The following is a 24425-nucleotide window of genomic DNA, read 5'->3' as shown; positions in this document are numbered from 1 at the left end:
TCCTTAGCTTGGGTTGAGTTATTAGTTCCTGGAAGCCCTGTAACATATTGGGTTGAGTTACGATTCCTGGAAGCCTTGGTTGGACAAACACTCTAGAAGCCCTTCGCGGGTTGAGTTACTAGTCTTGGAAGCCTTGCTTCGACAAATCCTCTGGAAGCTCAGTGATAGTTGTGGGTTGAGTTACTAGTCCTCGAAGCCTTGGTTGAAAAAAATGATCTGGAAGCCATGGAAGGATTGGATGGAGACCAAGTTGATGATGGTTTTTTGATGTCCGACCGTGAGGTGGAATCACTTTTTGATGGGTTGAGGTGGATGGCCTCTGGAAGCCCTAAATGAGTTTCAATTGATGTGTTCTATGAGATCCCACATTCATGCTTAGAATATGACATGGGGGTGAATGGCTGAAGTGAGATTTGGCGCAACCATTCTATGGTCGGGTGGAACGTGGAAGTCCCATCCCAAGCTTGGATTTTGCATCATTAATGAAAGGTTATTTCTCCTTGTATTTCTATGAGAATTTTGATGGATTATATGTGGTCTATATGACTATACTTTCATGAGTATTTTTGTTTCTATTATGCTGGTTATGTATGTGTTTTATGAGAACAACTATATATGGCTTTCATCATGTTTTTACCTGTAATTGAATGATCAATGTATCTATGACCTAATGTATGGAATGGTAGTTGATGTATTGAGGCATCAATGGTTCTTAGTGATTCTCAGCTAAGTATGAGACCCCTATGCTCATAACAATTATTTACACCTGTAGTTTACATATTGTGATATGTTTGAAAAAATGCATGTCATGGCTAGTATGGGTCTAGTCAAGGTCTTAAACAAGTATTTTCTTTAGCACTGTCATTTCCATGTTATTGTATTGTTCTAAAGAGATGGTTCAATTCTGGGAAGTGATTTGGGCCAGAAAAAGTGGCTCAACTCTCAGGGATGCTGGCATAACGCTGAATAAATGAGTCTCTGGACACTCATAGGCAAGCCTGTGAGAGTGAATCTAGGTTTCTGGATGTTGTCATGCCTATAGCATGAGAGAAGCTGAGGCTTAAGTTATCGAAAACTTTAGTGGGTCCCAAGGGCAAGTTGTCTTAAGTGTTGGATTGGTTCCTGAGGGTCTTGACGCTGATGTTGAATGTTTGTATGGTGTGTTTCAGTTGGTTCCATTTCCTTAATGTGACTTAGGAGGTCGAATCATATCATAGTGGTCCTCTCGTCGCATGTTTACCCCAATTGTTCAGTTTCTTGGGTAGATGTGAGAGGAGGGTGTTACAAATGGTGACTAAAAAGCCATGTTATATGGTTAAAGGTGGGGGACAAAAATACTTGTTTTTTCTATACAATGTGCAGGAACACAAACACTATTAGGGAGGTTGTACCAGTTTGGGATGCTATCTGCATTTGAAATCCATCAAGCCTAAGAAATATTCATCATCCAAGGGAAAAAAAAATCATATAGAAGGTGTATGGTTGGCTTGATGAAGGTCTTTCCAGAGATACATTTCACTATGAGGATCCATTCGGGCATGTTTTACATGTAATTCGAGGAATGGTTACATGTATTACATTCTCTTTTATTATGTCGTTGATGGATATCCTTGTTCTTAGGTTAAAACTAGGATGTGGATGAAGGATCTTAGCAAAAAGAGAGCTTTACAAGATGAACATCCAACTTAAGACCATGCTATGTAGCACTAAGCTACACATGGGTTTGGTCAAAGGCCCACTTGAGTCTTGAGGTTGGACGCCCTCTTCAAGGAGGTGGTTGGGGGATGTTGTAGGTAAGAAGGGGTGAAAAATAACCCTAATGGAATAGCTTCCATGTATTTGAAGGTGTGTTTCCCCATCAAATATATTTTTTTGGGGGTAAGGACACATTTTCACATATTTGGAGGCATATTTCACATGTTCAGGTATTTTTGGTTAAGTGCATTACAAAAATTCAACCCTAGGTGACTATTATCCATATGATCCTAGTTAAATAGATAAATTTCTAAATTTATTTTAATGTAGAAATTACTTTCATATCATAGCATCAATCACATATTAATTGAAAATGACACAAGGCCACCAATAGAGCCGCCATAGAATAAATCAAAATAGATTTGATAGGAACCAAAATGATCGTGAAGCCCCAACCATGGCCACCCTAATGCAAGACAACAACCCGCACTAGCAAATAAGCAGAGAAAAAGGACCGCAGGGCCCATGGAATCATGACATCCTTCACACCGACGAATGTCATCCCTAATTGTATCCATCATATTATGCCCCAACACCAACTAACCAACACAAAAAACCATTAAGGAGAAAATGTCATTGACGATGATGTCGAAAGGCACAAATGCATTTTCCACTGCCCCCTTGTCATATATAGCTCCCACCAAAGAAGAGGAGTCTAACCTACTCTTCCTCCGCGAAGAACAATTGTCACTGTCCTCGCAGATGCCAGAATGCACCTCGCAACCTTCAGAATCTTCACCACGTCCAACTCTACAATTGAATCCACCTCCTCTGACCACATTGCATTGGATAACGCCTCCTCATGCCACCATTCTGATAAATTATCAAAGGCTAGAAACCCTTGACCCTCGAAGAAAACCTTCGCAAAGTCCTCTCCATTCACATCTGATTTGAAACCTGTAAAAATGTACTGGTAATGTATAATCCTCTCCCTCGTGTGGCTATTTGAACTCATAACATCCTCTCAAGTGGTGAGATAAACAACCATCAACGTGTTCACATTTTAGATTACCCTTTTCTTTTTATTACCAAATAATCGATACTACCCCATGCCTATTTTAGCAGATATCCCCTAGTTTTACCAAATACTCATTTTAATACCTCCAAAATCTATAACCCTCTACCCAAAATTCCCACCCCCAATATCTATAATATATTGGCTCTATTTTTTACAATTTTAAAACCCCCTTTATGAATGAACATGCTAATTAATAAAGTGAAGCCCCTATGACAAGTCGTCCCTTGAAGCGGTGATGCCATTTCGGCCTTTGGTAATGGTCATTCCCATATCCTCTGATGATCTGTCACATATTCCCCATCCCTCTGCGGATTTCACGAATGACTTCGGTTGTGACACTCCTTTCCCTCAAACTCAGCCTAGATCTGAGTCCTCCCCTCTTTACAATAAGTTGTCCTATGTAGTTGGGTTACCATTCTGAACTTTGGATATGGTCTCATCCCCTAGTAAATTTTCCCCTGACAAGGAATTGGAGGCTATTTTGTCCTCGTCTGAGAATCTAGCTCCCCTATCTATTAAAATATTCATTTCCATAATCCTTTGGATTCTGGAGGTCAATCATATAAAAATGTCACACATAGGAAGAAGAAATCCCCTAAACATAAAAAGGTTTCATCCTGTAACAAGATCGAATTTAAATTATGTCGATCTCCCAATAACTGGTTTGATATTTATTCTGATTTTGCTTTTGGGAATGCCTATATTTCTTATTTCCATCAACATCAGTGATTTGGGAGTGACCCCAAAATTAGCTCCCTCGGAGGTATTGTTCGGGTTCATAAACCCTCTCTAATCCTTTTCTGAGAAATGATGGTTTGCAAAGATAAAGCGTGGGGGGAAATTTTATTTGTGCGACCTGCATGTCATGTAGTTGCAAATGGTGTTATTAGATTATTTGGTGGTCTGGGGGTTATTTGGGATCCAAAAATTATTGAAATGCAGGCATTTATGTCATGTGCAAGGATTATTATGACTGTGCACATGATGGGAAACTGTCAAAGGGTCTGAATTGTCAATTCATATGCTCCATATGTGGGGCATAGATTATTTTGGGACTAGGATGCGCAATCTAGAATCCTTAAATTAATTTCCATGATCATCATAGGGGATCTTAATTTTTCAATGGGGAGGGAAGAGATTTGGGGACAAAAATCTAGAATTCATAGTATGGCTACTTATTTTAGAGGTTTGATGGAGGATTTTTCCCTATTAGATGTGACGTCAGATCCTCTTGGCCCCACTTGGAGGAATTGCCGAACTAGTGAGGAGGGTGTCTAAAAAAAAATGGACAAGTTTATGGTTAATAAGGCTATGGTTAATCATTCAACATATATAAGATCTTTTATTATTCCAACATTTATATCTAATCACTTTCTCATTATGCTGAGATGGCACGAAGGGGAACATAAGAGATCATAACCCTTCAAATTCAACCTGAAATGGCTTAAAATGGATGAATTTGGGGCTCTGGTCTAAAATGTTTGGTCTTGGTCATTGATCCTCCTACACAGAATCACATGAAATCCATATGTCGAAAGCTTAGAGAGCTAAAAGGGTCACTCAAGAATGGATTAGGGGGATGAAGGAGGGCGAAACTAAAGCTCTTAGGGAGATTAACATTTTCCTATGTTATTTCAATGATCCTCACGACCCATTATTCTTCTCAGAGGAATTCAGCGCAGGATCATTGAATAGGAGTGTAAGAGAAGGGACATTCTTCGTTCATGGGAAGAAGACATCCGCATCAAGAGCAGGGCAACATGGATAAAAGTTGGAGATAAAAGTACTAGATATTTCCACACACATTTCAATGCGAGGAAACATATCAATGCCATAACGAGGATAAGAGATGAAGCCATAAACATCTTCAGTTCGTAGAGATCTATTGAACAAGAAACATTCACACATTTCAAAGGTGAATTCTCGGAACAAGAGACATCTTTCTGGTTGCAAATGAATTTCATCAAAGAAGTTCCAAGCATGTTCACATCGGAGGATATATACATTTCCAACATATATACAGAGAACACAATTGGACAATGAACCTCCTATCTAAAAGAGGTATTTCGAAGGAAATAGGTAAATTTTTTAGCAGGTTATCATGGTAAATGCAGGCAGCATCAAATACACTTAGGAGACATTTTAACATAGACTTGATTTTGATGGAAGTTATGTATCTTTAAATAATGAAAGTGTTCATATATGAAAATGTAATGGTTATAAGCTAAAGTTTGATGTTAAGAAATACACTTTTTGTAGAACAGGAAAATAGAAATGTATGGGAATAGGAATGATAGGAGAAGTATGAAAGGATAATATAATGAATAGAATCTGAATTATGTACTATCCTTATATTTTAATTCAAACATAATGTTTTTTTTTTTTTTTTCTGAAAAAAGAAGAAGAAGAAGTAGCATTCAAAATAAATGAAACAATCAAGAAACAAATAGTAAAACACAATCGATGGAGACCCTGAAAAGTACTCCAACTAGGTTATTGCCTATCCACATTCAGTGAAAGTTCCTCCATTGTTCCTCCGACGAAGCACACCTCTGTTGTCAGCGTCCATCACCCTAAATCCCATTAATTGTCAGCGTCCATTTCTCCACTTCCTAAAGAACCCATCAACAATGTAAATACGAACTCCTAATCCTTTACCTTTTTTACTAGTGCCTCATATTGAAATTTTAAGAAGAAATATTTATTGTCTTAAAATCCCCCTCTATAGTGTCGAATGCAACAAAAGACAAGTTGTCTCTAATCGTATCAACAAAGATCAAAGGGACATAAGATGAATTGATGTCCAGTAATTTTTTCCAAGAAAAGTTGTCGCATTCTTCAAAGTCGGCTACCCCAACAAAACAAAGAGCCCAACAAATCGTTGTCTTTATATAAGATAACATGAATGGTAAGTGAAATAGCAACCTCAGTATGGGTGCACGACAATAGTAGCATGCAAGTAGGCGAACTTAGGGCACAATGTCAGAGTCAATTTTGCACTTGTTAGATAATATTGTCTTGAATTGATATGCTTTTGTCTTAATTGGTAACTGTCTTAAATGAGTTTCGTCTTGTCTTAAACTATTTTTGTCTAAAAATAATTTTGTCTCAAATTGTTTTTGCCTTCAATAATTACAACTCAATTCGATAGTCAGTGACAATTGTTCCCAATGGCCTCAACCATTGTTGAAAAATATTACGGGGCATACAAGTGTTGTTTGTTGTCTTTATTTTGTTGGTGCAAAGAGATCTTGCAGTGGAATCAAATCAAATCAAAAGAAAAAGGTAGGTCTTTTCCAGCAAAACAGTGTTCAATGAAATCAAATGAAATCAAAAGAAAAAAATAAGTCTTTTCCAGCAAAAGAAAAAGAAAGTTGGGTGGCCTGTTACGATCGGTGGCAAAGCCGTATTCAATGAAATCAAATCAAAAGAAAAGACTTACTTTTTTTTCTTTTGATTTCATTTGATTTCATTGAATACGGCTTTGCCACCGATCGTAACAGGCCACCCAACTTTCTTTTTCTTTTGCTGGAAAAGACCTACCTTTTTCTTTTGATTTGATTTCATTGACCACTGTTTTGCCACCTGTGTCTGGAGTGACGATTGCGTGAAGCTGCTCCAATGCGATTTGTCTGGCTGGATTTCCGGTCATGGCTGATGAAACGTAAACACCCGCAACCGCTACCCTCGTTTATGGTGCCGCCTCTACCTATGGTGCTTCTTAAGCCTGCTATGCTTTGACATAGATCCTTGTTCCTCTTCTGCTAATTTCCAAATTCACCTGCTTATTCCACGTCGTACAATTTTTTATTTTCAATTTCCGTCCTATATCAATTTCTGAGGTGGAACCCAGGTAAAGATTTGATATGTGAGCCAGACTTATTCGTTGTTATTGTCTATAAAACTTTGATACCGTGATTATATTTAACTAGGTTTTCGTTGTAAGCTGACATGGATATTTCTTTAGTCTAAGCGTTAACTTAAAGAAAAAAAACATAAATTCCATAATACTATTTATCAAAATTTAATATGATGTTTTTTATATTTCTATATGAAAATTCATTATTTTTTTCTAGGTTAGTTACGTTGATCATTATTTTTTTCTAGGTTAGTTACGTTGATACTATGTTAGTTATGTTGATATTAATTTTATTTTTTAATTTAAATATATATAATTTTTTTATTATGTACATATTTATTTCCATTCCGTTAAAAGGATAAATTTAATAATATTTTTTAATCAAAACTTAATACTATGTAAATTTTGTGGTATTTTATAATGTAAAGTTTATAGTACTTTTTAATAATTATTTAACTTTATATATATATATATGAAGTTGAATCTGGGAGGATAATAATAATTTCCTCCAACTACTCAAAATAACCTTAATCAACAACAAAAATAACATATTATAAAAAGTAATCTTATTTTGTACTAAGGATTAACCCTAATCATCAACAACAAAAACCTTATAAAAAACTCTATATGATATAATAAAATAAATCATTTTATAAAAAATATCGTGGAAAAGAATCTAAAATAGAATCAAATCGATCTCTTAGTTGTTTTTCCTTAGCATGGAACTTCATTTTAGATGACTTGATTTCATCCTTAAGATCATTAAGTTTAGCATTAGAATGCAGCTTATCAACCATGTTAGTCTAGATCTTATAGTCAATCATTGGATTCACTTAGTACATTGTAATGCAAAAAAAAATATTGAGGTCAATTATTTAGAAACAATAAAATAGGGTTTCTAGTTAGATGATTTTAGCTATTTTTAGGTTTTGTATTTTTAAGAAAGCTCAACTTTGACAAATGAATTTGCAAGTGATTTTAGTAGAACTTAGAATAATTGAATTCAACAAATTACATATAAGGTGGAAAATTTCCAATCAAATTGTTATGCACATGGAAAATCACACATTAATCGCTTATGACCAACCATTTCCAATAGAATTTATCAGGGTGGCTTTGATTCAATTAGCTAGAGGTAGGCATTATCACACTCATAACCATTGCATGCATATTTGAGATCGACACTTAACAACACCAAAGAAATGCATTTCAAGCATTAAAGGCAGTAAATGGTAGGTTAATTTTCAAATTGTTATGCAGATGAAAAATCACACATTAATCACTTATGGAACAAAACCATTTCTAGTCAACTTTCGTGCCAAAAGAAATAAGTTGGCTTTGATGTGATTGGCCAAAGGTAGTTATTATAGCATTTGGACCCTCACAAAGAATCAACCATAACTTCTCTGTTTCTTGTGAGGATTGATAGTATCCTTGAAGAGGAGGAAGAATTACTCTCTCTAACTAAACAAATTTTAACCTCTCTATTTTTTGTGAGGATTGATAGTATCCTTGAAGAGGAGTAAGAATTACTCTCTCTAAGTGAACAACTTTTAACTGAGTTAATGACGACAAGGTTGATATGCCTTGGAGTGTAACACACTTATAATTGTGATTGAAAATTATTAGAACCTTTATTTATGCATTGATTTCATAAATGGTGGAAGAAGGTATTCACTTGCAAAAAAGCTTAAGGTAAGATCCTTGGCATTTGGAAAGTTCATATGACACCAATCCTTCTCCTCCACTGGACCTTGATATACAATAATGTAAAAATCAGCACATTTAGAAACAAATTATGTTAAGGTTGAATGTAACAGACTATCGGCTTTTGATCAAGTGAGTGCACTTAGCAACTTTTTTCCACTTTTTCCGAATAAAGTCTTCTTTTTGAGGCATTCTTCTTTTTGAGGCATTAAAAGCCTTTTGCGTTTATTCTTAGCAACCTTTTTCCACTTTTTCCGAATAAAGTCTTCTTTCTAAGGCCTTAAAAGCCTTTTGCATGTATTCTTAGTAACCTTTTCCCACTTTTCCCGAATAAAGTTTTCTTTGTGAGGCATCAATATTCTTACACCTTTTTCCACTTTTTCCGAATAAAGTCTTTTTTTCTGAGGCATTAAAAGTCTTTTTCGTTTATTTATAGGCCCATGCCTAGTCAAATACATAGCCAATCTCCCAAAATATCATGTCGAATAAATGAAAGCTTTTAATTACTAGCATAAAACTTCACCATGACACTTCTCAATAGAAAATTACATTTTTATTATATTATTATTCAAATAATTATATTATTTTAAAATTAAATAATTACAAATAAAATTTAATAAAATTAATTTACAAGGGCCAAGTTATATGATATTTCACATTTTAAAATAAATTTAATAAAATCTTATTATTTTGAATAATTATAATGAAATTTTTTAAATTTTTTTTAAATATTATTAACATATTTTATTGAATTTATAAATAAAAAAAAAATTTGGAAAAATAAATTAATATTAATGATTTCATATAAATTTGTTAATTAAAAAAATTGAAAAAAAATTATGTTTATGATTTCATATGTATTAGGTGAGAAAGTTTTATCTTCCAATATTACTTAATACCATACTCATTTCAATATCTAATATGAAAATGATTTAATTTGGTTCTTCAAAATCTATCTAATATTTTTTATTGGAACTTGAAAGAGCATCTTTGAAGATTAAGAGACAATCTATACTAAGGGTATTGAATATGTGAATTTGACATAATGTAAGTGATTTAGCTTTATCTTCTAGATTTGAATGACATTTTTTTACTTTCCAATAACTTTTTATATATCATGATTTTTCTCAAATTATACTTTACTGCATTTTTTTAATTTGGAATGGAATTTAGTCAATGCATGTTTGTTTTTTTTTTTAATTTGGAATGGAATTTAGTCAATACATGTTTAGTTTTTTTTTTAATTGGAATGGAATTTAGTCCATGTATGTTTGGTTTTTTTTTTATTTTTTTTTAAATTTGGAATGGAATTTAGTCAATGCATGTTTGGTTTTCTTTTTTAATTTGGAATGGAATTTAGTCAATGCATGTTTGGTATTCCACGTGTCATGAAGGGTGGGTTTTCTTGTAATAGTTTAATTAGATTGTTTTGTGAGAAAATTTAGTAGGAATTTTTCCAAATTCAAATTATAGTTGTGAAATTTCAATATTTTCTTAATTAAAAAAAATTGTTTAATTTGGTTCAAAATTTAATATAAATTTAAATTCTTTATTTTTCTAAAAATTTATTAACAATTTTTAAGATGCGGAACTACTTATATATTTAAAACAAATATATTATATATTTAAACCAAAAAAATATAAATTCAAATCATAAAATTACGTGTATAAGACGAAGCCATCCAAAACCCAACTGAGAGGATAACACTCAATTGTCAACACTAAACCGCTTTCATTGTTAAAAATAGACGACTTCTCTCCGTATATTATTTTGAAACTTTCAAACCCAATCTTTCTTCAACACTAAGCCTTCTTCAACGCTAAGCCACCTTCATTGTTAAAATAGACCACTTATCTCTATATATTATTTCACATTCCTACTACTTGTTTCTTAGGATGTTTGTCTGCAACTTGACATGGGACACCATTACTTTGTTACTCCTGGGTGGGGATGGACAAAGAGGATTGCCGGATTTGATTAATGTCTCTGGCGGCAATGGAAGCGAAGCTGCGGTTCCACTGGTCCTTCTTCTTTGCTCAGCTATGTTGAAATATTATTTTCAACTGCAGGGCCTATCCTTTGCCATACTCCTGTACTGATGAATCAACAGCCATACCTCCGCATTGATGAATCTGCCATTAAACAGCCGCATCTCCAGTTTTTTCCTGAATCAGCCATTACACAGCAATTTATTACGGAATGGTGGTCACTCACGGAATGATGGTAATTTATTGCTGTAGTTGGTAAATGTAGGTAGGAATTTTAATTTTATTTTATTTTAATTCACAGGTATAGTTTTCCTTTTACGACAAGTAAAAAAAATGTGAAGTTCAGTTTTCTGTTGAATCTGAAAAATGTAATGTAGACACAGCAGTGTGTTAGTTTTTTTTTTTGGAACAGAGACAGAGCTCTCTTTGTAATGCACAGCAGTGCAGAAGTTTTTTTGTATCCAGCAGCGTGAATGTATGAATGTAATTTACACACAGCAGTGTAAAATGTTTCAAAGAAAAAACAGCGTGTTACAGCAGCGTGTTACAGCAGCGTTCTGAGCTGAAACAGAGTGTTACAGCAACATTAGTTCTGTCCAGAAACAAAGTGTTTTGTAAATGCACAGGAGTGCAGTCACAGCAATGCAAAGTGCAGACACAGCAATGAAAAACAGTGTGTTGATTTTTCAGAGGAGACTGAGTATTTTGTTTTCTGTAATGTACAGCAGTGCGGACATAGTAATGTATTTTCTGTTTACAGCATGAAGTTTTTTAAGTCTTGAACTGTCTCTAAAGTAGCCTTGTTGAATCCCTCTGTCAAGAGGAAGGTGTTTTTTTTCAAGAACAATCTTTTATGAAATTCTTGTAATAGTTAGTTTACTTTTAATAAACACAAGTTAATTTTTCCTGTTGCTGTTACACCGTAACTCAAAAAATACTTGACGTCAAAAAGTTACGTTGCTGGAACACCACGAACAGCGTTGCTGCAACACCAGTTACAACAACCAAAAAAAAACTGTGTTGCTGAAACACCGTTTCCAGCAAGTGATTTTCTGGGTTTTCTGTGTTAAAACAGAGTATAAAAACAGAGCATTTTTTTTGTCTGTCTATTATGGAATTTTTATAAATTCCCAACATGGTATCAAAGCTAGTCCAGGCTCTTTGAAGTGTCAAAGAAGCTGAAGGAAGGGTTTATTGCTGTAGCAACTTCACCAGCAGAGTGAAGACAATCAGTAATTTTTTTTTACACAGTCAAGTATTGAAAGAATGGCTAGCACCAGCACTAGTATGGGTATGTTTAACACCCAGCTCCCACAGTTTAATGGGAAAAACTATGACTATTGGGCCATAACCATGAGAGCCGTGTTTATCTCTCAAGATTTATGGGAATTAGTTGAATCTGGGTTTGCAGAACCAGCAGATGAAAATGAGTTCAATGCATTAACTCAGGGAGAGAAAGATCTGCTGAAGAGCAATAGGAAGAAGGATGCAAAAGCCATTGTATTGTTGTATCAAGCAGTGGAACAGAGTGTATTTCCAAGAATAGCAGCAGCTAAGACATCCAATGAAGCATGGCAAACTCTCAAGACAGCCTATCAAGGCATGGAGAGAGTGAAGACAGCAAAACTACAATTGCTGAGGAAGGATTTTGAGAATCTGAACATGAAGGAGTCAGACAACATTGACTCATTCTTCACACATGTGATTGGTCTGATCACACAGATGAGGACTCATGGAGAAACCATTGAAGAAAGGAGGATTGTGGAGAAAATATTGAGGGTCTTACCCTCAAAGTTTGATGCGATTGTCACCACCATTGAAGAGACAAAGGATCTCTCAAACTTTTCAGTTGATGAGCTACATGCATCACTGATAACACATGAGCAGAGGTTGAGTAGGAATGAAAACTCATCTCTAGAGCAAGCCTTCAAGACCCAGATGTCTTTTGGAAGAGGAAGAGGTCAAGGCAGAGGAAACAAGAGAGGAAGAGGCAGAAGCCAGAACAGAGGTGGAAGGAACAGCCCAGCAAATGCTCAAGGAAGAGGCAGCAATCCAAATCAGAACCAAGGCCAAGGCAACAACCAGCAAAGAGGACAACATCATGCTCAAGGACAAAGGTATGAAAAATCCAATGTCCAATGCTATTATTGTAAAAAATATGGGCATTATGCCAGTGAATGTAAAAAGAAGCAGCATGATATGATCAATAGATCTAATGCAAACATTACTAGTGAAAATATGAGCCAAAATAATGTGCTGTTAGCTTGTAATATGGTTGAAACAAACAGTGAAGACATATGGTTTTTAGACTCAGGTTGCAGCAACCATATGACAGGAAACATAGCCTTCTTTTCTGCCCTAGATAAAAATGTGAAATCAGAAGTCACACTAGGAACTGATAGCAAAATCTCTGTTATGGGAAAAGGAGAAGTTAAAATATTTACAAAGCAAGGAGAAAAGAAAACCATAGCAGATGTCTACTATGTCCCTGGAATGAGGTGTAACCTCTTGAGTATTGGACAGCTTGTCCATAAGGGGTACAATGTTTTCTTTAAGAATGATGTATGCACCATCATGGACAGAGCACCCAGCAAGCGTTGCATTGCTGAAGTGAAGATGGCAAGGAACAGAATGTTCCCTCTTAGAATAAGAGTAGATTTGAAAAATAAAGAAGAAATTGCAGCAGTGACACAAGAGGCTTTCCAAAGCATGCCAAAGGATGAAAATTGGTTGTGGCACTTGAGATTTGGACATCTCAATTTTGGAGGTCTAAACTTGTTAAGCAGAAAAGGAATGGTAAGAGGATTACCATTGATAGAGAAACCAGACAGCCTATGTGAAGGTTGCATTTTGGGGAAACAACATAGAGAAAGTTTTTCATCAGGTAAAAGCATAAGGGCAAAGGCACCCTTAGAGATCATCCACTCAGATTTATGTGGACCGATGCAAGCTCCATCATTAGCAGACAGCCAATATTTCTTAACATTTATTGATGACTTCACAAGAAAAACTTGGGTATATTTCCTTAAGAACAAAAGTGAAGTGTTTGAGAAATTTCGAAATTTCAAAGCACTTGTGGAGAACCAAAGTGGGCTGCATATAAAATTTTTGACAACTGACAGAGGAGGTGAGTATATCTCCAAGGAATTCCTACGATTTTGTAGAGAAAATGGAATTCACAAACAGTTTACAGCTAGGTACACCCCATAGCAAAATGGAGTTGCTGAAAGGAAGAATCGGACCATCATGGATATGGCGAGGAGCATGTTGAAGGCAAAACATTTGCCAAATGATTATTGGGCTGAAGCTGTAAATTGTGCAGTGTATATTTTGAACAGGTGTCCTACAAAAGCAGTGTTGAACAAAGTGTTGGAAGAAGCATGGAGTGGGAGAAAGCAAGGTGTCACCCACTTGAAAGTTTTTGGATGTGTGGCCTATGCACACATACCAGATCAGCTAAGGAGGAAGTTGGACAACAAAGGGGAGAAATGTATCTTCATTGGATACAGTGAGGAATCCAAAGCTTACAGGTTGTATATCCCATCTACTAAGAAATTTTTTGTCAGCAGAGATGTTCAGTTCATTGAGGAGGAAGCTTGGGATGGAAGCATAGAGAAAACAGTGAATGTTAAAAATTGTTTGTCTCATGATGATGATGATGATGAAGTGGCTGAAACACTCCAAACAGCAGCGCCAACACAAGGACAGCAAGAGACACCCTTGAGAAGAAATGAAAGTGCTTCTTCAAGCACACCACAAGGAGGAAATTCAAGTGCTTCTTCAAGCATTTATACGCCAAATGAAAGAGGTAAGAAGTTCAGAAATTTAAATGAAATTTATGAACAAGAAGCAGCAAATGAAGGTATGAATTCTTTATTTGCTTTATATTGTCATGTTGAAGACCCTATTCATTTCAAAGATGCAATTAAAGATAAGAAATGGATAGAAGCTATGGATGAGGAGATGAATGCCATAGAGAGAAACAAAACATGGGATTTGGTTGAGCTACCAAAAGGCAAAGAAGTCATTGGAGTGAAATGGGTTTACAAGACCAAGAGCAATGCTGAAGGTAAAATAGAAAGACACAAGGCAAGGCTGGTTGTCAAAGGGTACAAGCAGCAATATGGGAGAGATTATGAGGAGACTTTTGCACCGGTTGCAAGAATGGAAACCGTGAGAGCAGTGTTGTCCATAGCAGCTCAAAACAAGTGGAAAGTTTACCAAATGGACGTGAAGTCAGCATTCCTAAATGGAGTGTTAAAGGAAGAGGTTTACATTGAACAACCTCTAGGCTATGAGAAGAAAGGTGAAGAGCACAAAGTGTGCAGATTGAAGAAAGCTCTTTATGGGCTGAAGCAAGCGCCAAGAGCATGGTACAGCAGGATAGATTCCTATCTATTGGATAATGAATTTGACAAGTGTGAAGGAGAACCCACCGTCTACATCAAAGAAAAAGATGGAAAAATTTTAATTGTTGTCTTATATGTTGATGATGTTATTTTCACAGGTAATGATGATCAGCTCATTGAGAATTTTAAATCAGTCATGAAAGATGAATTTGAAATGACTGACATGGGCTTCTTGAGATACTTCTTAGGCATAGAAGTAGATCAAAATGAAAAAGGAATTTTTATCTCACAAGCTAGATATGTAAGTCAAGTGTTGGGCATATTTAACATGCAAGAATGCAAAGCAACGATCACTCCCACAGTAATGGGATTAAAACTCAGCAGAGAGGACAGTAGCAAGGATTTTGATCCTAGTTTGTACAAGAGTATTGTTGGCAGCCTTATGTATTTAACAGCTACTAGGCCTGACATTATGTTTGCTGTTAGTTTAATTTCCAGATTCATGGAGAGGCCAAAGGAAGCACATTGGCAGGCAGCAAAAAGAATTCTGAGGTATGTCAAAGGTACCAAAAGGTTTGGAATTTTATATACTACTTCAGAATGTTCAAATTTAGTTGGATACACTAATAGTGATTGGGCTGGAAGTGTAGATGATCGGAAAAGCACTTCCGGTTATGTTTTTCATATGGGTTCAGGAGCCATTTCATGGGCTTCCAAGAAACAGCCAATTGTGGCATTGTCTACAGCAGAAGCAGAGTACGTGGCAGCTACAGCAGCAACATGTCAAGCAGTTTGGATGAGAAGGATGTTAAGGAGCTTAGGCCAAGAGCAGGTAAAAGGAACTGTGATTTATTGTGACAACAGTTCTGCTATTGCATTATCCAAAAATTCTGTGTTTCATAAGAGGACGAAACACATTGACACAAGGTTTCATTATATCAGAGAGTTGGTAAATAATGGAGAAATTGTCTTAGTACATTGCAAAACTCAAGAGCAGGTTGCAGACATTCTAACCAAGCCTTTGGGACAGAAAATTTTTGAATTTTTGAGGAAATGTCTGGGTATGACTGATAACCCAGTAGTTGAAACTAAAGGGGAGTGTTGAAATATTATTTTCAACTGCAGGGCCTGTCCTTTGCCATACTCCTGTACTGATGAATCAACAGCCATACCTCTGCATTGATGAATCTGCCATTAAACAACCGCAGCTCCAGTCTTTTCCTGAATCAGCCATTACACAACAATTTATTACGGAATGGTGGTCACTCACGGAATGATGGTAATTTATTGCTGTAGTTGGTAAATGTAGGTAGGATTTTTAATTTAATTTTATTTTAATTCACAGGTATAGTTTTGCTTTTACGGCAAGTAAAAAAAATGTGAAGTTCAGTTTTCTGTTGAATCTGAAAAATGTAATGTAGACACAGCAGTGTGTTAGTTTTTTTTTGGAACAGAGACAGAGCTCTCTTTGTAATGCACAGCAGTGCAGAAGTTTTTTTGTATCCAGCAGCGTGAATGTATGAATGTAATTTACACACAGCAGTGTAAAATGTTTCAAAGAAAAAAACAGTGTGTTACAGCAGCATGTTACAGCAGCGTTCTGAGCTGAAACAGAGTGTTACAGCAACATTAGTTCTGACCAGAAACAGAGTGTTTTGTAAATGCACAGGAGTGCAGTCACAACAATGCAAAGTGCAGACACAGCAGTGAAAAACAGCGTGTTGATTTTTCAGAGGAGACAGAGTATTTTGTTTTCTGTAATGTACAGCAGTGCAGACACAGTAATGTATTTTCTGTTTACAGCATGAAGTTTTTTAAGTCTTGAACTGTCTCTAAAGTAGCCTTGTTGAATCCCTCTGTCAAGAGGAAGGTTTTTTTTCAAGAACAATCTTTTATGAAATTCCTGTAACAGTTAGTTTACTTTTAATAAACGCAAGTTATTTTTTCCTGTTGCTGTTACACCGTAACTCAAAAAATACTTGACGTCAAAAATTTACGTTGCTGCAACACCACGAACAGCGTTGCTGCAACACCAGTTACAGCAACTGAAAAAAAACTGTGTTGCTGAAACACCGTTTCCAGCAAGTGATTTTCTGGGTTTTCTGTGTTAAAACAGAGTATAAAAACAGAGCATTTTTTTTGTCTGTCTATTATGGAATTTTTATAAATTCCCAACAAGCTAACTTGCTTGATGTTTCTATTCACCTGCACCCATGCTTCTGGAATTTACATTTCCAACCATCAGTGCAGCATTAAAAAATATGTGCTGAAGCGCGGTTCTTCACTCAGTCCCCAACAGAATACAACTTGCTTGGTTTCTCCCGATGAAATGTTTTCTGCTGGATTTTACATGGTGGGTGACAATGCTTATGTTTTTGCCATCTGGTATACTCAAACACTCGACCGAACGGTTGCCTGGGTGGCAAACAGAGATCAGCCCGTAAACGGAAGAGATTCCCGTCTTCTTCTGAGAAAAGATGGAAACCTCCTTCTGTCGGATGCAGACGGATCAGTTGTGTGGAGTACCAACACCGGCAGTAACTCCAATGTAAAGGAGGCTGCGCTTTTAGAAACGGGAAATTTGGTATTATGTGGCTTTTCGGTATATCATGTGTGGGAACCGATACTCTTCTTCCACTCCAGCCCCTCAGGAATAATATGCAGTTAATATCCAGATTGGGAAGGGGCACGTTTAAACCAGGCTACTATCGTCTCTACTTTGATAGCTACAACATTCTTCGACTCATTTACGACGACGGATCAGGATTGAAGGACAACTACGGGCCTTCTGGCAGGCAAAACACATTATATGTCCAAGCTATGTTGAATGCCTCCGGTAATTTCAGGTCAAACGACAGGTTTAACATTGCGGCATCAGATTATGGAGAAGGCCCCAAGAGAAGATTAACTCTGGACATTGATGGAACCCTGAGGCTATACAGTTTGGTGGAAGAGAAAGGTACATGGACCATTGTTTGGATGGCGGTCCCTGATCAATGTAGAGTTCATGGCTTCTGTGGAATGTACGATCTGTGTATATACACTCCAAAGCCTAGTTGTACATGTCCCCCTGGGTTTCACATGAAAGATTCCACCAGTTCGTTCCAAGGTTGCCAGCGGAATCAAGAACTGAATGGGCATAGCGCGTCCAGTACAAAGCTTCTTCATCTTCCACATACAAATTATCCTAACTTCGATCTATCTAGCCTTGTTGAGTATACGCTGGAAGAGTGTAAATTTGTGTGCATGAATGACAGCCGTTGTGAAGGCTTTGTCTACAGAATGGATGGCACCGGATTGTGTTTTCCTAAGTATTTACTGATCAGTGGATACCGATCTCCCGGTGAGGCGGCCCACATGTACATCAAAGTTTCCAGCAATGATTCTACTGTTTCTAATATTACCAGTGCGTCTCAGCCTTTGCCATTAAACTGTTCGCCTTCCAGGGACGAAGACAAAAAACATAAGACAAGAAGCCCTAATGTCAAATCTGCACTAAGATATTTTGCTATTGCATTTGGTGTTGCAGAGCTGTTTTGTGTAATACTTGGTTGGTGGTATATGTCCAGAACATATAGAGATCTTGGCTATGAACGTTTAGCCTACTCAGACATCCCCGGGGGATTCAAGAACTTCAGCTTTGCAGAATTGAAGAAAGCGACAGATAACTTCAAGATAAGACTGGGAGAAGGAGGCTTTGGGATGGTGTACAAAGGCGTTCTGACTGATGGTGAGGTGGTAGCAGTGAAGCGACTGGAAGGAGTATCCCAGGGTCATGATCAGTTCTGGGCAGAAGTGAGTGTGATTGGGAGAGTCCATCACATTAACTTAGTTCGTATGTTTGGCTTCTGTGCGGAAGGAAATCACAGGTTGCTCGTTTACGAGTACATTGAAAATGGGTCTCTAGACAAGTATCTGACTGCAGAAAGCCAAGATGTTGGCAACAACAGAGTTTTGGGTTGGAAAGAAAGATTTGGGATTGCGATGGGCACAGCCAAGGGGTTAGCCTACCTTCACAAAGAATGTTTGGAATGGATTCTGCACTGTGACATCAAGCCCCAAAACATACTTCTGGACATGAATTTTTGTCCCAAGGTTGCGGACTTTGGCTTGGCGAAGCTGGTAGATAGGGATCACTCATTCGCCTTCTCCACCATTAGAGGCACGTGGGGTTACTTAGCACCGGAGTGGACAATGAATCTGCCAATCACGTCCAAGGTGGATGTTTATAGCTTTGGGATTGTTTTGTTAGAGATAATGACTGGAAGAAGCTCGTTATCCAGTTCAACAGGACATCTGGTTCAGTGGGTCTCTGCAATCATGAGGGAAGGGAGGGCGATTGAGGAAGTGGTGGATCCGAAGTTGCATGGAGATTTTAATTCGGCAGAGGTGAAGAGAATCCTGAAAACAACATTTCTCTGCATCGAGCAAGACAAGGATGTTAGACCAGCCATGAGTCAGGCCTTCGAAATGCTTTCTCAACCTGATTCCTTTACATCATCAGATTCTATTTTGCCGAACGATTCAGCCAAATCATTTCCAACTGTCTCTTCCTCTTCGTTCGCAGTTGAGATTCAGCAACATGCGGCAGAATCATAACGGGTATAATGTTAGGGTTAGGATTTACTATTTGTAAGAGTTTGTATGTTGGGTAGAAGTAAGCTATGGGGTTAGGGTTTAATATTGGGAAGCGTTGGTATGTTAGGTATTAGATAAAGATATGAGGTTAGGGTTAAGTATTCCCAAGAGTTTGTAAGCCAGGGATATGTGTAAGATTTTTTTTCCTGATATTTAAATTTTAAGATAGTTTTCTATTTTTATTATTCATATATAATATATAGTACATTATATTATATTTTTTCCATCAAACTATTTATATGATATTATTGTTGTTGATGAATTAATTTTATCTATAATAATAAGCTTAATGACTGGGTGTGTGCAGTATTGAATATGTGCTTAACATGTCAGGAAAAATATTGTATCACAAGCTAATCCTGTTGTTAAATATAAACTTAGAGACCGCAGCGTATGCAATATTGAATATGTGGCAATAAAATAAACGCGTTCATCATGCTCTGTAAGTTTACAACATGCATGGTTTAGTTTCCAATGGCAGCAGAGTCAAACAAGTTAACGATATGCTGACACAAATTATGGAACTTTCCTACTAAAATTCTTTTAGCGACTCCGTGGTAATGCTTTATAAGGCCGACCTAAAGGATAATGGAATTGTTTACACGGGGATCTTTAATTTTGATAAGAGATTCATCACCTTTGCAATTTTCCTTTTTAAATGATAATTAATATTTAATATATTATTAATATTATTTTAAATTCATTAATGAATAGTAAATAATATATAAGTTGTTTTTTAAAATAAATTATTGTAAATATTTATTTAAAATTATTAAATTGTTTATTTGGTAAAAGGATGTGAATTTCTTTATTGAGAAGTTCAATTATGATGATTCATGTTGAAAAATTTTGATGTTTGTAGATCTGTGAATCAAATTTTATTTTATTTTATTTTTTTAGTTGTAAGTGATTTCACTTTTATTAGCATTGGTATTATCTTTTCTATGTTATTATAATTGATGAATCAGTTGGTTTGTACATAAAGTTATATAGAGCTTTTATTTGGTATTAGAGAAGGTTTTTTTTTTGGGGGGATAATCATGTCAAATTCTTGTTAAAATTAGAGTGTAGACATCATTTCTAACCAAAATTGTATTGACACTCTAACTTAATCAAATAATGTTGCACATATAAATACACAATTCTTGTTTCAAGATGGACAAACTATCTTGGGCACATAATTTATCCATTGAAGGAATATCTCAACTATACACTAATTTAACAAGCTAGCTAGTTGGAGAATAGATCTCTTAAACCAATTAGATCTTACACTCTTAGAAAATATGAACAAACTCTCTACATAGAGATGAACTCTACCTAATAATAACCAATAATCCTAACAATCAAATAAGATCGCACATGTAAAACAAGTAGGAGGTACATACTCCAACAATCCTAACCCCTTGCTCATTCTAGAATTTAATGGAAGTGATTATTAGTAACGGTGCATCATGACGATGACATTTAAAAAAAACATATTTATAGGAGATTGTAGAAATAGGTTATGAGGAGCCAACTGATTGGAACACTTTTATAACCAATGATAGAGCGACTAAGGTGGAGGTAAAAAAAAGAATGTTTAAGATTTATTTCACATTCATGTAGTTCTAGATAAGAGCTTATTGCTAAGAATTGCAAGTGCAGAGACAACTTCGGGTGCTCACTCTACAAGAAGCTTACCAGGGCAGTGATCAAGACAAACTTATCAAACTATGGCCAGTAAAAATAGAGTTTGAGAATCTAAATATGCAAGAATTCAAAAATATGATGACTATTGTGTGTGAGTAAAAGATGTATTCAGTAAAATGGCTACTTTTGGAGAAAATGTAAACAAAGAGATTGTGATTTAAAAGGTGTTGAGGTCTCTAACACTAAGGTGGAACCACATTGCCAATATGATGACTATTGTGTGTGAGTAAAAGATGTATTCAATAAAATGGCTACTTTTGTAGAAAATGTAAACAAAGAGGTTGTGATTTAAAAGGTGTTGAGGTCTCTAACAATAAGGTGGAACCACATTACCATAGTCACTAAAGAAAGCAAGGATTTGTCTACCCTTTAGTTTGATCTCCTAGTTGGATATCCTATGTCTCATGAAGAAAGATTGAGAGATTCATTTAGAAAAAGTGATGAGAAAGCTATCTCCTACAAATTGCAAATTACAAAGAATGAATATGCCAACACTAGCACCAAAATCAACCAAACCCAAGGTAGAAATCAAAATTAAAAGTGTTCAAGAGGAAGTAGAGAAAGAGGTGGTTCAAGAGGTAGAGGTAGACGCCAATTTGATAGAAGAAATAGCTTGTGGTATCATTGTAATAGATATGGGAACTTTGAAAGGGATTGTGGATTCAAAGGATGTAATAATAAAAGGGTGTTAATTATGCTCAAGAGGCTGATGAGGCCTCTCCAAACTATTTATTTTTATCTTATTACAAAGTTGAAAATGGTACTAAAGATGTATGATATTTAAATTAGAGGTGTTCTAACCACATATCAAGAAATAAGGATCTTCATTCTACAATGGATGAAAGTTTCAAATCCAAAATCAAGCTTGGTGATGACAAAACATTTGAGGTTGTTGCAAAAGGAGTTATGGGAATCCATATTAAAGAAGGTACATAAAGTATTAAAGACATTTATTACACTTCACAATTAAAGCATAATTTATTGGTTGTCACATGAATGTCAAATGAAGGTGGTAGTCTTCTAAGAATTGTCTCATCCACCTTTTGATCTATGACACTCTCCCCATGAGCTCTAACCTCATTTACTACCTCCATGACCTGAGTAATAAACGATCTATTAATTCAACATCTTTCTTTTGTAGATTTTCAAAATCGTTCCTGATGCCTTGATATAACTTTTCCAATATCTCCTAACCTTGATGGACACTAGTTGCTACGAAAATCTTAAGAAATATGGAGTCTTCAACTCAATTCTGTAAATTCCATAGTGCTCTTGAATCCTTTCTTTTTCTCTCTGCTAGTGCATCTCTTTGGGCTCTTGCCGTTACTACTAAATATCTGGTTCTTCATATTTGTTGACTACTGCTTCCCAGTAGTCCAAATTCTTCAAAAAACTATTTATCTTTATTTCCCATAATGGATAGTTGGTACTATTCATTATGGAACCTTTGCGAGTTATAATTATTGGTGGAAGCCATGATTAACTTTTGTAATATCTCTTCCTTACTATAAATTAGAAAGTTTCTCATTGATTTTGAAACCCTTATAAAAGTCTCATTGCTTCACTTCTGGAAAGGAAAAAAAAAAATACTAAAAACACCCAATTATAATAACAAAATTACTTTTCACGAGTTTTTTAATTTATTTTGGAATGACCATTTTTCGTTTTTCTTAAATACCCATATCTCATATATATATATAGATAGATAAAACTTTAAATCACCTTTTTTATATATGAAAAATAAATAACTAAATTAATAAATCACTTTTATCTTGTGTTTTTTTTTTGAAATAGTATTTGTAAGCTAACACACCTTGAAACTTGAAACAATTGACATTGTATTATTAATCCAAAAGATTCACGGGTATTTCTCTTCACTAGAAAAATATTTGTCCTTCTCAAACTTGAAGCTGATCTCCTCCATCCCTCAACAAATTATGAAGTTCAGCACAATTTTTTTCTTCTTTATACAATGGAGCTTTGATGTAGATGGCTCCTGCAAAGAAAAGTAGTTCCTCTTGGCTTATTTATATGAGAGAGTGTCTTCCTTTAGTGGTTGTAGCTAAGGGAAAATTTGCTTCAGCATTTTTTTTTTAATAATATCGACTACTTCCTTAATCACAACTCTCACATGGCTCCAATGCCTATGGATTCAATGGCAACAGACAGTTTTGGACACTTGCATTAGCCCTTTGATACAATAACTTGATCAAAAAAAAATCATACTACAATGTTTTATGAACAAATTTTGGTGGTTGCTTCTTTTCTTTTCTTAATAGTGGTGGGATCAACCTACAACTCTCCCTATGCGTTGGAAACCCATCTAAACTTTTTTTCACAAGATTTTACTAGCAGCTAAGGAGATCTATGGTCAAGTTTAGTGAAACTCTATATATATATATATATATATAGATTATTAACTTGATGGATTGAACTAATGTTATAATACGATGTTAAATTAATAGGCACAAATATGGATAAAGATAATGCAAAACACATGGGCATAGTTTTCCTTTCTAGCCATTAAATAGATTTTACAATGCTTGAGAAATTTTTAGAATTTTCTAGTAACACTATGATTCTAGGGATGTTTATAATTAACGAGCTTTAAATATATTAGTTATGTAAAAATGACTTGATTTAACATGCAATTGAGTGTTCCACTTTAAACAACATGCAACTAATTGCTCACTCTAGTTAACAGAGGAGATTACTATACTTTAATAGTTTACTTAATAGATCTTTTGGCCTTTTTTTCCGAATCTGGTGATATTTATAATTAAATGAGTAGTTTAATTAATATATATTTTTGTTTTTTTTGTTTTGTTTTGTTTTTTTTTTCTTCCGAATATGGTGATACAATATTGATGTTGTGCTTTCTTGATATTTAAAATATTCTTTTGAATTCATAAATGGATTGAGTGCCCTAAACAATTTCTAAGGCACTTAGACAAATTACACAAATAAACCTGTAATAGTTAGACTACATTGTTTTTAAGCATCTCATGTCTAACTCTTTTACCTTTTGGCTCTTTTTGAGCTTGCATTCATGTCAATTTGGAATCACAAGTATCATAATTCCACCCAAAATTGTGGACATGACATTTTTTTAATTAAATTGAAAAACAAAAAAAGCATAACTATATTTGATATAAATCTCAACCCTCTATGATTACTTTTAAAAATATTATGTGGAGTTTAAATCTAATGTACAAGCATCACCTCCACCCCAACCAAATTCGATCCTGGCAACTTCCACAAGGGCATTGTGGAAGCCATTGAGCAGGACATGAAATTCCTTTCATTTTTTTATGTAATTGTAAATGTTTAGAAGCATCTCCATAGCTATCGTGGCAATATTCCTCACTAGGCAGTTGGGTTTTTTTAGTTGTGTCATGGGCTACCATCTTCAATGTAATAT

General features: G+C 35.5%; 1 protein-coding gene across 1 annotated transcript; it reads left to right on the top strand.

Moving 5' to 3' along the window:
- Nucleotides 1–17006: 17006 nt before the first annotated feature.
- LOC149223613 (putative receptor protein kinase ZmPK1) lies at nucleotides 17007–19276 on the top strand. Its single transcript, XM_089387949.1, has 2 exons — nucleotides 17007–17279; nucleotides 17321–19276. Exons 1-2 carry the CDS (start codon nucleotides 17007–17009, stop codon nucleotides 19274–19276), a joined length of 2229 nt encoding a protein of 742 aa, XP_089244075.1.
- The last annotated feature ends 5149 nt before the right edge of the window (nucleotides 19277–24425 follow it).

Source organism: Pinus tabuliformis, chromosome Q, assembly GCF_031772625.1.
Source record: "Pinus tabuliformis cultivar Carrire ecotype Pingquan chromosome Q, CPIR1, whole genome shotgun sequence".
Taxonomy (NCBI): domain Eukaryota; kingdom Viridiplantae; phylum Streptophyta; class Pinopsida; order Pinales; family Pinaceae; genus Pinus; species Pinus tabuliformis.
Note: the sequence above shows the minus strand (reverse complement) of the source record. Positions and strands in the feature narration are given on the sequence as shown.

Bases quoted from the DNA above. Each gene is read 5' to 3' on its own strand.
- LOC149223613 (XM_089387949.1), top strand. From the start codon at position 17,007: ATGTTTTCTGCTGGATTTTACATGGTGGGTGACAATGCTTATGTTTTT. The intron at 17,280-17,320 runs GTATATCATGTG...CTTCCACTCCAG, and splicing joins TGGTATTATGTGGCTTTTCG to CCCCTCAGGAATAATATGCA.